This window comes from Pogonomyrmex barbatus, unplaced genomic scaffold, assembly GCF_055798465.1.
Source record: "Pogonomyrmex barbatus isolate J1 unplaced genomic scaffold, ASM5579846v1 scaffold5, whole genome shotgun sequence".
In the NCBI taxonomy this organism is placed as follows: Eukaryota; Metazoa; Arthropoda; class Insecta; order Hymenoptera; family Formicidae; genus Pogonomyrmex; species Pogonomyrmex barbatus.
In genome coordinates this window covers 5,139,107-5,154,724 of record NW_028297149.1, presented here as the reverse complement: position 1 = coordinate 5,154,724, position 15,618 = coordinate 5,139,107, and the positions used below count along the sequence as shown (strand labels likewise).

Below are 15,618 nucleotides of genomic sequence, written 5' to 3'. Positions count from 1 at the left end.
CACGAGCCAATAAGGCCAATATCGCAATCGACGAAGAAAAAAAATGTCCTTCCTTCCCTCACGTGTCAATTTGGGGTGCGTTCCTTTATTCACTCCGAGTACTGTCAGTACTACGAATAAGCGTTCCGATATAGAAAGCAGTGTACTCCGAAAGTACTGCCACAGTATAAGTAGATACAGTAACTTCACTCTCTGTTGGCACCTTTGATCTGGGACTCAATCATGTAACTTTACGCGAAATTTTTCATTTTTCATTTTTCACTTTCTACTTTTCATTTTTCAAACCTTGACATTTCTCGTGAAACTTTTCACATACAGCGATTATGTATGTAATTTGGATGCGTGGAAAGTAAAATTATGAAATCATGATAGTTTCATCAGTTTTATAGCTAATGAAAATTATTTTATTGGTACAATATTATATACTATTATATTATATAATCTTATTATTATCTTATTATATTATATAATCTTTTAATAACCAATTGTATATGTACTACGTACACTTAATCCTAAGTGTCGGTCCACAATAGGTGATTTAAGCTTTAAAAAGTAAGAAATTGACCAATTATAATCGAATATAAAAAGAATAATCGACTATGATTGGTCAATTTCTTACGGTTTAAAGATTAAATATTTATTGTGAACTGACACTAACGCAGCCCTAATATTCTTTAATTCCGAAGCATACTTATTAATTCCCTAGATTTCCGCCTTTCCGCCATCAAGATACATGGTGAAAAAGTACACGTGAAAAATTTCACGTTTTCACGTTTAAGAGAGTTATATGATCCCGCAAAATCGTATATGATCGTAAGTTCACGTGAAACTTTTCACTTTTCACATTTCCGCCTTAGAGGAAAAGTTACATGATTGACACTCAGAAATGAAATGGTCAGCCATGATGTTGAGTGTGCAGCGCGGGCTGTTTAAAATAATAAGCATAAAATAAAACTATAATATAATTAAAGAGAAATAATGCAATAACTTATGCAAATTAACGAATACAATAAGAAAAGGTTTATTCAAAATTTTTTATTTACATTTAATTCACGTATAAGTTTATTTCTATTGCCAATATATGTATAACAAATATGCAAAACACAATTATTAAATATAGAAAATATATATTTACGATATGTGTATATATTGTTGTATATATTTATTAAGAAATAAAATTTCAGATAAAAATTATAGAGTTCAAACAAATCCATTAATTGATAAGATTATTTATAGTTTTGTGTGTGTGTGTGTGTGTGTGTGTGTGTGTGTGTGTGTGTGTGTGTACAATAATTACAAAAGTTATAAATCAGTAGAGTACAAATTAATTCATTTTTCATAAGTAACAAGAAATGTAAACTAGCTCTAACTTTTTAATTATGTTAAAATTAATATTATGGTTTAAATAATACAATGAATAATACCTTTTTGTATCTTCTAAAATCTAAATAGTGTTTCTTTTTTCCTTTATTCAGTACTTGTACTTTCACAATTATTAAATAAACATCGATATCCACTTTTTTTATTCATGTTTATATAAATTTACTGTGGTTATACTACGGTTACACTAAGGTTATACACAATTTTTTTGAACCGCCATATTGTTGAGTGTGCATTTCCGTCATGCGCAAGTGACAATCATTTCACAGATATTGAGCAGAGTGAAGCTATGTATCTACTTATACTGTGATACTGCCTTGAATTCTATGACGTCATTGATTTTGACTTTCTACTTTCTGTTGCGGCTACTGCAACCAGCGAGGTAAAGCAGTTAGAGCACAAAGATGGCTGCTTCCGTAGAGACTGAAATAACTTTGATTGATGCTGAAGAAAATAAAGCGTATAATATGAAATAATATAATGAATATTATTATGATATTATATATTATGAAATTATTTATTATTATTAATTATTTTTTTTATTATTGTTATTATTAATAATATTAATATTATTATTAATTTTTTATTATTTATTATTTATTTTTTTATTATTATTAATTATTTATATATATTATAAAATTTAATATATATTTAATATATATTAAATTTTATAATAAATTATATAAATTATATAATAAAATTAAATTATATAATAAAATTATATTTTTTTTAATATTACATATGTCAGCCATTTTCAGTTGGAGCTTGAAAACGTACTGCAACTGCGTTTCGTTTTATAATCTTGAAGCAATTAAAAAGCGCACGAAACTAAAACGGAAGGATGACGGGAGTCGCAGTACTTCCATTATGTCATAGCATGAGTACTCGGAGTGAGTAAAGGAACGCACCCTTTATCTTCTTTTTTTTGCGCGTCACAGAATCGTCACGAAGCTGCAAGATTTTTTGATCAGCTTTTTTTTTTTTTTAACTATATTGCCTATTAAAAATGCTCGTGCAAATTGCTGTAGAAATAAGGCAAAAAATAAGATCACGTAAATTAGTATACTTAGCTGCTGTATTTGATCTTTCTTCAGGCATTTATTTCGCAAGAGATAATTTATCTGAAATAAAAAATGCGGTCATTAATTCAGTAGTTATTTAGTATAAATTATTTAGTATAAATAGTTAACATAAAAAACTAGTTTTATTCGTCACCTCTTTTAGAATAAATTTTCAAGTTAAATAACAAAAATCACACAAGCGCTCTCGAATCATTTAATTTTCTTCGTATATTTAATTTCTTCGTATATGTGAAACATCGACAAATTATCACCGCGATTTATTTTAATGCGGATTAAAAATAAAAAGGAAGCAGAATAAACAGGTTTTTTAAAATTCAAATAAAAAGAATGTACGATAAAGAATAAAATATAAAATATTAAAAACGGATAATTAAAATTCAGACATAATAAACGAAAATAAAGAATAAGGAATTAAATTGGAACAATTTAAGAAAAAAAAATCATTTTCGGTTAAGAACATCTTCCTTGTTTTATCCTGAAATATTTTTTATATATTGAAATTTACTTTTCTGTTTTCCTAATTTTCTATTCTTTATTTCTTTCATTGTGTCTTAAGTCTTTATTTTCAACTAAAAAAATGATTTCCTATATATCGAAATTTAATTTTTTATTCCTAATTTCTTAATCTATTCATACTCTTACACTTTATTCGAAGAATGTCGGGAATTCTTAAAATATCCTCTCGTCCATAGAACATCCTTTGGATAGGTTTTTAAAACATTTCTTGGAGATCTGTATTGTATAAGTATCTATTTCTAGCAATGTCTATTAATTTTAATCGGTTACTCGGTTTAATTTATCTTTCTGTTTTAATTTGACAAGATAATTAAATTAATCTATACATTAAAAATGAATATTATTAACTGCCTTCAGCAAAAAAACTTTGCAGGTGTATAAGATTTAATAAGATTAATTTATATATTTGGATCCAATGAGGAATTAAGGACAAGAATCAATCGTATTAAAGAATCTTGGCGGTTACAAAGCTATTCTTTCTACTAGCACACAGTTATTAATATTTTGGTCAACACAAATTAACTTCTATCTCGGGTCTTTTTTAGCTTTAAAAGTTAAAAAAATAATAAAAATAAACAGCAAATTAAATTAAAGTTAATTTACATTAATAAAAATGGACACAAATATGTTCTTTATAAATGCATCAATGTACATTTTTATTTAAAGTGAAGTAAATACACGTTTGAAGCTTAGTAAAAGCGAGAAAGAAAATTTTAATGCAGTCTAATGCAACAATAAAAAATTGCTTATTATATCGTGAATCTTTAAACACGATGGGCGAATCTAAAAGTGTGTAAAAAAAGGAACGAACCTAGCGCTTGAAGCGAGTCAAATGTCACTCGAGATTGCTCGAGATCCTCGCGAAAATTGGCCACGAAAGTGACACGTCACTGACGACGGGCCAATTGCACAGCCTAAATCACGCACGTCCCACCAATGACCGGCCGTCGCACGACGTGCGCGTGGCGCGCGTCCGCGGGCAACTTCACGGCGTACCGCGTAAGCATTGCCGGCCAGCCGATCGTCAGTCAGTCAGCCAGTCGAAATGAAGATGGCCGCCGAGGTGAGGTGGCTCTTTGTTTTCCTCGTGTTGTGCGGCGTGTCGTCGTGCCGCGGCGAGACGCCGCATCGAAAGTTCGAGTACAAGTACTCGTTCAAGCCGCCATACCTCGCGCAGAAGGACGGCAGCGTACCGTTCTGGGAGTACGGTGGAAGTGAGTACGAATATCCCCTTCTCCTCTGGAAAATGGAAAGCGTATAACCTAGACCGACACCTGTCGCGTCGACGTCGCGCACTTGATACTTCCGTATGTTACCCTAACGGGGCCGATCTGAACGACGCAGCAGGAAGATCCGTCGCTCTCTCGCGTTCTCCGATGAGCACCATCTCGCTCTTGATCTCGTCGCCGCGATCGCGGCCGCGTGAATCCCCGCCACATTGCCGCGAAAGCGATCAAAACACTGATGACGTGTGTACACGCATGCTTCTCGCTTTCATGTATGAAAAAAAAAGTAACAAATCACGTCGGCTCATTAGGCGCGATTCGTCTGTAATTGATACAACAATTGGACGTTTCCGAGAAAAAAAAGTAATCGCTGTTAATATCTAGTTTACTAGTTTCCTAATGATTTAATTTTCTTCTTAGTTCAGTTGGATGCTATAAAGTAGACATTATGCAAAAAATAGATTATACTTAATAAAGTCAGTAAAAAATATTGTTAATGTATGAAGATTTCTCTCTTGTTTAGAAATATATTTTATAATAATAATTATTTGAAGTACCAATATACTATATTATGCTGATTTTAACAAACATATGCTTTACTCATCTGCTATCAAAATGATGGTTTAATATATTTTTTATAATTTAAAATTTTTTAAATTCAATATATATCCATATATATAATTTATTTCCTTTTAAAAATACATTTATATCTTATATTACAGATACCATCGCTAGTTCGGAAAATGTTAGGGTAGCACCATCACTTAGAAGTCAGAAAGGTTTGTATATCAATGTTGTATATGTAAATAAGACAATATTTGAAAATCTTTTTGGAAATAAATTGAAAGTATTTTTGCAAGATTTAAATATTCAAAGTATGTAAAGTACGTCAAGTACATGTTGACGATTTACATTACAAAAAATTTGCAAAATATTGCTTAGGTGCAATATGGGTAAAACAACCAACAACTTTCGACTGGTGGGAGGTAGAATTAGTATTCCGAATAAGTGGACGTGGAAGGATAGGAGCGGACGGTTTGGCATTCTGGTACACAAGTAGCAAAGGATACTACAATGGCACCGTGTTTGGTAGTTCAGATCTTTGGACGGGTCTGGGAATCTTCTTTGACTCGTTCGATAATGACAATAAACACAACAATCCATATATAATGGCGATTGTCAATGATGGCACGAAGGAGTTTGATCATATAAAGTAAATATTGCTATTTAATAATTATTTGATTTATTTTATAATCTGTACGACTCGTATATTCAAAGTAGCTGAAAATAATTCTTGTTTTATCTTGTTCTGAAACAGCGATGGTTCTACACAGCAGTTGGCAGGTTGTTTGCGAGATTTTCGTAACAAACCTTTCGCCACGCGAGCGCGGATAGAATATTATATGAATACATTAACTGTGAGTACTCTACAGAATTTTCCAGTAATTTTTTTATATCAACATCTTGATTAATTGACTTTTTCCATTCAAGTTATTATTCCATAGTGGCATGACAAACAGTGAACACGATTATGATATTTGCTTCCGAATTGACAACGTTATATTACCGAAAAACGGATACTTTGGAATTTCTGCTGCCACTGGTATACATATAAAAAAATATTGATGTAAACGTAATTATATCATGTATTTTATCGAATTTCTATTTATTCAGGTGGTCTGGCTGATGATCATGACATTTTATATTTCCTTACGACCTCTCTTTATCCTCCCGGACAATTGCCGGTGGATGGTAGTAAAGTTTCTCTAGAGGAACAAGCTAAACTCCAGCAGGAATACTTAGACTACCAAAAAAAATTAAATGAACAAAAAGAAGAATACCACAAGTAGGAGGATATGATATCATTTTACTTTTATAATACAAGTCCTAATATTAAGTTGCTGTATTATTTTGATAGAGAGCATCCAGAAATGCAGAAGGTGGACTATGAAGATTTTGAATCAGAAAATCAAAGAGAATTACGACAGATATTCAATGGGCAGAGCCAGATATTCGATGGCTTGCGTGAACTTCACAAGAAATTAGATGAAATTGTTGGAAGACAAGAGAGAACTCTGGGTTTAATATCTCAAATTGGACAAGGTAAATCGCCCATAATTAAATTATTATTTATATCAAAATAATGTTATGTATCAATTAATTTGACATAAAAATGCATGCATCTAATTAGGTGCGCAAGTTGTAGGCCAATCAGGACATCAACCCTTAATCGATACCATACGTCGGCAAGAAGTCGACGCTGTTTTGGATAATCAAAATCTTATATTGAATACAGCTAGAGAAATTAAATCTTTTGTCGGAGAAGTTCATACTAAGACTGAATCCATTCTTAATAATCAAGCGCGCGCTCCAACAGCACACGTTTGTATCATTTGTATATTTCAAAAGTATCAAATTTTATAAAATGTATCAATAATAAAATATTGATAGGTACAGCCAATGGGATATGATTATCAGTCATTTATGACAGAGATGCGAGACGGACTTAATACATTAAAAAAGGACATTAAAACCACAGGGAACACAGATTGTCCTACCTGTCTATCATTGACCACGTTCCTGATAGTTTTTGCTGCACAGATGATACTCTTTTTGGGATACAGTTGTTATCGGTAATTAAACACATAAAAATTCATATATTACAAATATATAAAAAGGATATATAATATTACTTTTGTTTCTTCTCTGCAGAGACAATAAAGAGGCACAAATGAAGAAGCTTTACTAATATATACATCATTCATATTGGCCAATACATTCTTATTTGTGAATACGATTCGATACTTCGATATTTCAATTACACGTTCGATTATTTTTATTACACGTTATTCATATCCGCGAAATACGTGTGTCTCGACATTTGTATAATAAATTCTTCATCGACTAGATTAATATAAAACTATACAATATCCGTTGGGTATTACTTCACGGGAGCATGAAGATATCTCGCAGCGATGTGATTCATTTTAAATATTTCTGTTAAATATCTAAATGGAGTACAATATCTCTCTGCAATGCAATGTATATTATTGTTATCGTATACTTGACAAAAGCGATTGGAGGAGAAAAATTTAAGTTAAAGGGTGCTTTCGAATTAGTTGACCTTTTGAGAATTATTAAAGTTGCTTACGGTCTTTTTTGTGTCGTTATATATTATATATATATATATATATATATATATATATATAAATATAAAATATATAGGTTTTTACTACCGATCATCGCAAACATATTTATCGTTACACATACACACATCGTATTTTGCGAATTTCATTTGTAGCTGTATCATTGATGTCTCGCAACGCTAACGCAGCTTTTCTGTAAATCTTTGTACGATATTTTTTGTATTATGCATTTAGTATGTGAATATACGAATTACTTTAATCTTAAGAATTATTCTTTTTTGCCGCGTTTGAAGTCGTCAGCGTTTTACTGTGAGCCATGTCATTTCTCTCTCTTAGAATGAGGAGAGAGAAATATCACACGTCGGATCTTAACATTATATGATAACGATTTTAAATGTCATCATTCAGTTAGCAAAGATTATTATAGTAAACGACGTGCGTTTGCGTATATTACAATCTACCATATAAACGTGATCGTATGCAGTGAGTTTTTGAAATTAAAAGATCTTTAAATAATGTATGTACGCGTGTAAGATGTATGTGTGAATAGAGTTACGATAGCGTAGGAAAAATGGAAAGATCCTCTAATTTCGTTATTCCTTATCATTGCATTTGTAAAAGTTTATCGAATTATGTAGTCATGTATGAAAAAAATATATCTAACAAAAATACAAGGAGGGTGAAAAGCGAGAAAATATTTAATATTTAGTAGATTTTTATTTCCTTACATCAATTTGACCATAATTAAACGCGCTACATTGTTATTAGTAATTAAGAATCATAAAAATTTACAAAAATAAAATTAGTTAAATTATATTATGATCAACTAATTGATTATAATTTAATTCTATTTTATTTTTAAAAATTTTTTAAAGTACAATTACAATCATTCTATTAATTTAAAATGTGTCTTCGATTTATCGATATATCTCGAAATATCTCGTATTACGTTTTTACGATTCGCATCTTTTCCGATAGGTGTAGCGATCTCGCCGCTTCTTTCGGCCGTTCTCCTTACGGTAAGATTGTGATGTGACAAACGGTTTGATATAATCGAAGGAATCCGGTTATTATAACAATAATATATCCAACTTTCCGGGTGAATATCGTATAATTTATAGCTGAGCTGTAAGGACGACGCTATATTTTTGTGATATAAAGAGTTAACGCTATCTTTTTATTGAGTGTATATATGCGTCATTTCTCTGATATTTCAGATTATAAATAGATAGTAATATGTTATTATCATAAAAATTATCGGATTTGTTAAAATTATTCATAATTTCTATTATTGATAAGTCACACCTGGTTTTTTTCTCGTAATTATTGTCCTGACACGTGAAGCGTGGGACTTAACCTAATATAACCAAATCCAATTCGCAGTTTTGCTACTTGTGTATATATATATATATGCATGAAATAAAATTGTATTTAATTTTTAGATGTAGATAATTGTCTGTAGAGTTTTAGTTTCGACAATTAAATCTACCTTGATTCTTTATTTTTATAGATGGTGGAGATAAAGGTTCAAACTCCGGAGAAAAAGGCTGCAGCTGAACCAGCTGCAGCCAAAGAAGCTGCAAAGAAGAAAAGCAAATCTACTAGGGGACCGCCAAGGAATTATGACTTAGGAAATGGCGTTTACAGGTTCAGCCGTACTCGCATGTACCACAAGAAGGCCATTTATAAATTCCTTGACAAGAAAACACCCAAAAAAGTAAGCAGTTAATTTAATATAATATGTAAAACATAATTAATATTTTATAATTATTTTCTAAAATATTAAAATTCTGATTCTTTAAATTAATTACAAAACTATGAAAAATTAACTGAAGATATTCTATTTTCAAAATATATAAATTTGACTTGGATTGAGAGATGGATATGTTATAGGTCAAGCCGAAGAAACCATTGACTATTGAAAAGCAGATCGGTGGTGATAAGAATGGAGAGAAGCGTATTGTGCTTTTAAAAAAGAGACGTGCTAACTACCCTACTGCTGATCGCGTTACCGTACATCATGCTAAGAAATGTTTCCATGAACATCGTCGTTATTTGAGACCTTCTCTGAAACCAGGGACAGTCTGTATTCTGTTGGCTGGTCCTCATAAAGGAAAGAGAGTGGTCTTTTTGAAACAACTGAAGAGTGGTTTACTTTTAATTACCGGTATGCTTATTATTGAATTTTAAGTTTTATTTTTTTATACTTTGTTAACAAATTAGTATAATAATGAATTATAATTTATTTTATTATTAATAAATTTATAGGCCCATTCCTGATCAATGCTTGTCCTTTGCGAAGAGTCAGTCAAAATTATGTGATTGCTACTTCCACGAGATTGAATTTATTTGGCATCAAATTGCCTCAGCACCTTACTGATAATTATTTCCAGAGGAAACGCGACAAGCGCGCAAAGAAAGAAGAAGGTGACATCTTCAGCAAAAAGAAAGAAGAATATAAACCAAGTGATCAGAGGATAGCTGATCAGAAAGTAGTTGACAAAATGATAATTAATGCTATTAAAAAACATAAAGATAAAAAGTTACTGTTCACTTATCTGTCAGCGATGTTTGGACTACGAAGCAGTCAGTATCCACACAGAATGAAATTTTAATTTTCTGTCGTGTTCATAATCCAAAATTTTCAAGGAAATAAACTATAAAATTACAAATCTGTCTTATTTTTATCCTTTATCATATACATATGTATAAAATTTTAACTATTGCAGTTTTCTTACCAATTAGATTCTTCTATTCTATTTTTTTACCAATTTTTGAGACTTAATTTTTGTATTTTGAAGATCTCGGAATTGTGATTTCTGAAAATCCAAAAATTTTTAATTTTAGTACAATCTTTATATTAAGATGCATTATATTTTCGTGATTTAAAGCTTGATTTTTTCGTGGCTCGACATGGGTTATGTGACATCAGAGGTGAAAAATAACATGAAAAAGTTTTTTGCATCATATAGTTTTATTTTGTACTTCTTTAAAAACATGTTTTCATATTCTTAAAACCTATAAAAGTACCAGAAAGTAAGATATCTGTCAATAAATCACAAAGTGTGAAATAATTCTTATAATAGTCATTACTCAGCTATCAGAAACAACTAGATCTATCTGATTTGACATCTGATTCATATATAATATGTTAAAATATGTTAATATCTTTAAACTTAAAATTTTAAGAAATTATGCGATTTTTATTAATATATAATAGGAGTAGCTGCAGAAGGAATATTTACAAAGAAAAATTTCGTATCATATGTATTTTTATTATTTCAAAAATTATATTAGGTGTACAAAAAAGTTCTGAGCTTTTTTTTGTAAAATTCAATCTTTATTCAAAAACAAACAAAAAAATATTAATCAGCGAAATATTCCCCGTTTGCATCAACGATCTTTTGCCATCTTTCGGGTAGCTTGCGAATTCCTTGACGATAGAAGCTCACCGGCTTCGAAGCGATAAAGTCATCAATGCATTTTCGTATCTCTTCAAATCTCACGAAATGTGTATCAGCCAAATGATGCTGCAGCGACCGGAATAGGTAGTAATCGGAAGGCGCCATGTCTGGGCTATACGTCGCGTGCGGAAGAAGTTCCCAGCCTAACGTAAAGATATGGTCCTGAGTCGCTTTCGCAACATGTGCTCGAGCATTGTCATGAAGCAAGATCACTTCCGACGTTCTTAGCCAGTAAATGGCCTTTTTTCTTCTAATGCATCGCTCAAATTGGTCAATTGTTGTTGGTAGCGATCTGCCGTGATTGTTTCACCCGGTTGTAACAACTCATAGTACACACCTTTCCAATCCCACCAGATACAGAGCAAAACCTCCTTGGCGTGGATATTGGGCTTTGGCGTCTATGTCGAAGGTTGACCAGGGTCAACCCACGATTTTCTACGTTTAGGGTTATCATAAAGAATCCACTTTTCATCGCCTGTAATGATTTTGTGCAGAAAATCTTTTTTCCGGAACTTTGAAAGCAAAGTGAGTGCAGTGTCACGCCGACGATTTTTATTGTCTTCGGACAATTCATGCGGAAACCCATCTGCCTTCCTTTCGAACCTTTCCCATCGTATGTAAACGTACGGAAATGGTTTGCTGCGTAACGCCAAGCTGTTCTGCAAGCTCCTTTTCAGTTTGCGCAGAGTTTATATCCAGCAGTGCTTGCAATTCGTCCGTTTCAATCTTTTGAGGGCGTCCAGCACGCGGTTCATCTTCAAGACTGAAATCTCCTTGGCGAAATTTTTGATACCATCTTTTACATGTAGCATGACTTATAGCGTTTTCTCCATATGCAGCACAAATCATTGCAGTGGCTTCAGCAGCATTTTTCTTCAGATGAAACGCGAAGTGGATGGAAAATCGAATATGCTCTTTTGTTATTGCCATCGTGAACACTATTGATTTTTGAGGTTATGTGCATCAAACGCCAAACCGTATGGCATTTTAGAAGGCCAAATGTTAATTCAATTAATAAATCGCATTATATGCAAGTTTGGCTGTAAAAGCAGTATTTGCGCATTACGCGATTAATCAATCGATGAATTAAAAAACTCGACTTAGCTTACCGCGTGCTTGCATTTGCCGGGCTAATATAGTGATTTTTAAGAATTAAATAACTCATATAATTATCACGGAAATTACAAAATAGTAGAGGACTTTTCTATTCAGTTTTATCAGCTTTATCTGCCCACGAAAGATGATATGACCGATACCGGATACTTTGTATATTATACTATCTGACCAAAATTAACATCTATAAACAGACAATAACATCTAAAAATAATATGTAAATACAAGCACTTTATTAAATTAAACTAAACATGAAAGTAATATTATTAATAAAAATAACATACAATTTAATTACGTACAATATTTCCTTATAGTGACGCTATAAACCGAAACATGAGTACACTGAGAGAAATATTTGGAATGAATAACAAAAATTTTGTTACTGATATTAAAATTATTTGTTGATATATAATCAAATCGTGGGTTTTTATTAATTTATTGAATTATATATTAATTTATAATATTAATTTATTGAATTTATTAAACACGCACAAATACACAAAACACATTAAATACAAATACTTAATAAAAATATTTTACAAAAAGAACACACAAAAACATTAGAATACACACACACACACACACACACACACACACACACACACACACACACACAAAACGCTTAACAAAAATACTACACTTATTACGCTTAATAAAAATACATATGTTGTACCGTAATACATTATTTTTGTTAAAATTACTAAAAGAAAATTTATTTTGTAATTGCAACCCAATTTTATATTATTATTTACAAAATGTAAGTAACCAAATAAAATTGTGTTATTAAAAAAAGTTTGCTTATTTAATAAAAAAAGAAAAAACACTATATTTTGCTATTTGAACAAAATTGTCTAATAAAAATCAACTACTTGTGAATAATTCTCTTTTTTTGTTCATCATTAGTATAACTTTTTTCTCAATATAACATAAAAGTAGAACAATCGAAATGTAAATAAAGCTTCTAGAAAGCATAAATTAGAGTATTGAAATGTAAAATAAAAATTTATTTCTAAGATGACTTTTGAGACTTCGTTTTATGTTTCAATATTTCAATTTACGTTTTTCATAAGTTTCATTCGCCCTTTTACGATTTCCCTCTTACGCTACTTCAATCTTTATTCTCGCTAAAGAATTCTAACACAGAAAAAAATAATTTTGTTAAACTATCTAAAAATTTAATCAAATGCAGATTTGAAAATAATTTTGCTAGACTAAAATAATTATACTTAAGCATGTTATGATGATATTGCAAAAAATTTTTATATTTTATATATATAAATAATTTAAATGTTCTGCGTAATTATTTTGAGATAGCTTAACAAAGTTATTTTCAGATTTGTATCCAGCCAAATTTTTGAATATTTCAGTAAAATTGTTCTTTCCATATAAATTGATCTTACAACAGTATAAAAGCATGTATAACAGTATGATAGCATGTTTATTTCTTCTCTTTATTTCACTTTTCCAATGTTGACCTTATTTCGTGCTATTCTTATGCAAATGTTCCCACTTTTTGCGTCTTATATTTCTTCGATGGATCTACGAGCATTCGAGATGCGTCATTGAATAAACAATGTTTCACAGTATCGCTTTTGCCGTCGCTGACTTAGAGTGACTTTTTCGTAACCTATATCAATTAAAAAAAGTACGTGACCAGAATTTTCTCGATGTTCGAGAAAGCTCCATTGTACGTACGTCACGGCAATATATGTTGGCAAAAAGAGCGCGACAAAAGTCTCCGTTTTTTTCTTTTTCGTTTGGCGCAATGTCGTCTCCGTTGCTCGGAGCGTCCATATCCGTAAAGTTCCATCCTGATAAAATGTTACAACCCCCTCGGTTGTGACGGGGCCAATGAGATCGTCGATTCGATGGCGCAGAATCCGCGAAATCCAACCCTCTGTTATCGCGACTCCACCGATTGGCGGGCCGCGATCCAATCGCCTTTCATCCGTTATTGATCCCGACGGGGAAATTGTTGAATTGTTTTTTTTATTGAAGCGAGTTGTAAAGTGTTTTACGACCGGCCGCATTATACGACGGTGGTGAGTTATTAAAATTGCCCGGGACGCCTCGATGCGTTCGCGAATTAATGGACGTGATTCTTCGAGACGATCGACTAAGATATCGGCTCGAATTATCCTGTCCTTGGATATTATTATTCCTGGTTGCTGCAAAAATTCTGCCTTTAAAGAACGTCTAAAATATTTTATATTTGTCTCTCTCGAGATCCAAGTCAGGTGATCAATTAAATTATCCCGTCTTCGTAAATATTCTTGTAAAAATTGCAGCTACTGATTATAAAATGAATGTAAAAACTTAAGAAAGTTTTTAAAAAGTAGGCGGAAACAACAGTTTTGTTAAAGTCTATTAGTAAAAGTAATTTTGTTGGACTATCAAAATAATTATGTAAAGTGTTTAAGTAGAAAATAATACTAAAAAAATTTTGATATTTCAGCAATTAATTTGCACCTTGGACGTAATTATTTTGATGATTCAACAAAATTATTTTCGGATTTATATCTGGCCAAATTTTTAAATATTTCTGCACTAAAAAATAATCTAGCAGTCATAGTGAAAATTATCTAAATACGGAAAATTAGCTAAAATAGAATTAGCTAAAATAGAAGTAATAACTAGCAAGCACTGTGATATCATATATTTTTCGTATCTGATCAATATAAATGACAATGACAGAATTTATATATGAATAATTTATCAAATTTGACAAGAAAATCTTTCTATGGCGCTCAGTTATATCTCTTATAAAACCATATGATTTGATTATCAGATCTAAATTTTTTTGTATACATTGTTAAATGTTGCTACTGTAAATTTTACGTGACAGCCAATTTTCTAACAAATATAAGAAACAATGATTCATTGTTTCACCGTAACATTTAGAATTATAGCTGGATCAAACATTCTTTTTAAATATGTAAAACCGTTTTTCCCGTATTCAATTAAAAATTTTAATACACATATTTATTTTTACAATACATACATATTTATTTTTAAACTATGATTTAATAATATCCTGAATAAAATTCGCGTTAAAATTTGAAATAGAATTTTACCTATAATTTTATATTTAATAGAAAAACATTTGAGTCAATAGATATAGATAGAATTATATTAAAATATATTTAAAAATATTAAATTCTGACACAAATTCCATATCGTCGAGATGTGAACAACAAATAAAAAATATATATATATAATAATAACAACATTATTATGCTTATAAGCAGTCGATGTACAAGACAATTTATGCCTGTTATAACTTCTTTACGAGGGAACGAGAGTTATGTTTGCGTACGGTAATGGCCGCCATTGTAACGAAATGGATTTACGAGACATGAATGGAAGGTGCAGAGAAAGTGGGTGTCTCCCTTGGAATAACAGTTTACAGAAAAATTAGCGGCACTTCACTATGCAAACAGGCATCGAGTCCGTCGCCTAAAACTAATAATAGCGCAAAGTTCCCTCCGATGTCGGAGCACAAAGAAATCTATGCAAACATTCCCATAGCTAATAAAAAAAGAGACGATTTCTCTTTAACAGCTGCGAAACGCAGATGTAAAATTCGCGCGCTTGGACAAACATTTTACATTTCGTCATTTTGAATTAAATTGTTATTTGGTTTCTTAATTGAGACTTGTACATTTTTAAATGTGAGTAAGTTTTATAAAAA

At 31.1% G+C, this 15,618-nt stretch overlaps 2 protein-coding genes and 2 long non-coding RNA genes across 8 annotated transcripts in view; 2 read left to right on the top strand and 2 right to left on the bottom strand.

The window, feature by feature from the left end:
- Nucleotides 1–2,111: 2,111 nt before the first annotated feature.
- Nucleotides 2,112–15,618, bottom strand: part of LOC105423523 (uncharacterized) — a 54,831-nt gene continuing 41,324 nt past the window's right edge. Inside the window, exons 2-3 of the long non-coding RNA XR_016140498.1 lie at nt 3,790–4,469; nt 2,112–2,501 (exon numbers count right to left, since the gene is read on the bottom strand). This is a non-coding gene — a long non-coding RNA (uncharacterized LOC105423523). The remainder of the gene's footprint in view (nt 2,502–3,789; nt 4,470–15,618) is intronic.
- On the top strand, nt 4,024–8,045 carry ergic53 (lectin, mannose binding protein ergic53). Of its 3 annotated transcripts, none has more exons than XM_011633290.3 (10): nt 4,024–4,192; nt 4,927–4,983; nt 5,147–5,417; nt 5,523–5,622; nt 5,696–5,807; nt 5,879–6,050; nt 6,123–6,307; nt 6,411–6,586; nt 6,656–6,837; nt 6,917–8,045. In XM_011633290.3, the coding sequence occupies exons 1-10, from the start codon at nt 4,024–4,026 to the stop codon at nt 6,951–6,953; spliced, it is 1,461 nt and encodes a 486-aa protein (XP_011631592.2). In that variant the 3' UTR covers nt 6,954–8,045. The 3 variants fall into 3 exon arrangements, with proteins under 3 accessions (XP_011631592.2, XP_088938203.1, XP_011631591.2); XM_089082077.1 differs by having other exon boundaries at nt 6,405–6,586; XM_011633289.2 differs by having other exon boundaries at nt 6,396–6,586.
- RpL6 (ribosomal protein L6) lies at nt 8,271–10,022 on the top strand. Of its 3 annotated transcripts, none has more exons than XM_011633286.3 (4): nt 8,271–8,369; nt 8,861–9,067; nt 9,244–9,517; nt 9,619–10,022. In XM_011633286.3, exons 2-4 carry the CDS (start codon nt 8,861–8,863, stop codon nt 9,963–9,965), a joined length of 828 nt encoding a protein of 275 aa, XP_011631588.2. In that variant the 5' UTR covers nt 8,271–8,369; the 3' UTR covers nt 9,966–10,022. The 3 variants fall into 3 exon arrangements, with proteins under 3 accessions (XP_011631588.2, XP_088938205.1, XP_011631589.2); XM_089082079.1 differs by having other exon boundaries at nt 8,336–8,478; XM_011633287.3 differs by lacking the exon at nt 8,271–8,369 and adding an exon at nt 8,371–8,449.
- LOC148935386 (uncharacterized) lies at nt 11,725–12,179 on the bottom strand. Its single transcript, XR_016140499.1, has 2 exons — nt 11,924–12,179; nt 11,725–11,854 (listed from the first exon to the last, which is right to left on the bottom strand). It is a non-coding gene; the product is annotated as an uncharacterized LOC148935386 (long non-coding RNA).

Coding starts and splice junctions, on each gene's coding strand:
- ergic53 (XM_011633289.2), top strand. CDS start 4,024: ATGAAGATGGCCGCCGAGGTGAGGTGGCTCTTTGTTTTCCTCGTGTTG. Junction 5,418..5,522: donor AAGGAGTTTGATCATATAAA/GTAAATATTGCT, acceptor GTTCTGAAACAG/CGATGGTTCTACACAGCAGT. Junction 6,308..6,395: donor AATATCTCAAATTGGACAAG/GTAAATCGCCCA, acceptor GCATCTAATTAG/GTGCGCAAGTTGTAGGCCAA.
- RpL6 (XM_011633286.3), top strand. CDS start 8,861: ATGGTGGAGATAAAGGTTCAAACTCCGGAGAAAAAGGCTGCAGCTGAA. Junction 9,068..9,243: donor ACAAGAAAACACCCAAAAAA/GTAAGCAGTTAA, acceptor GATATGTTATAG/GTCAAGCCGAAGAAACCATT. Junction 9,518..9,618: donor TGGTTTACTTTTAATTACCG/GTATGCTTATTA, acceptor ATAAATTTATAG/GCCCATTCCTGATCAATGCT.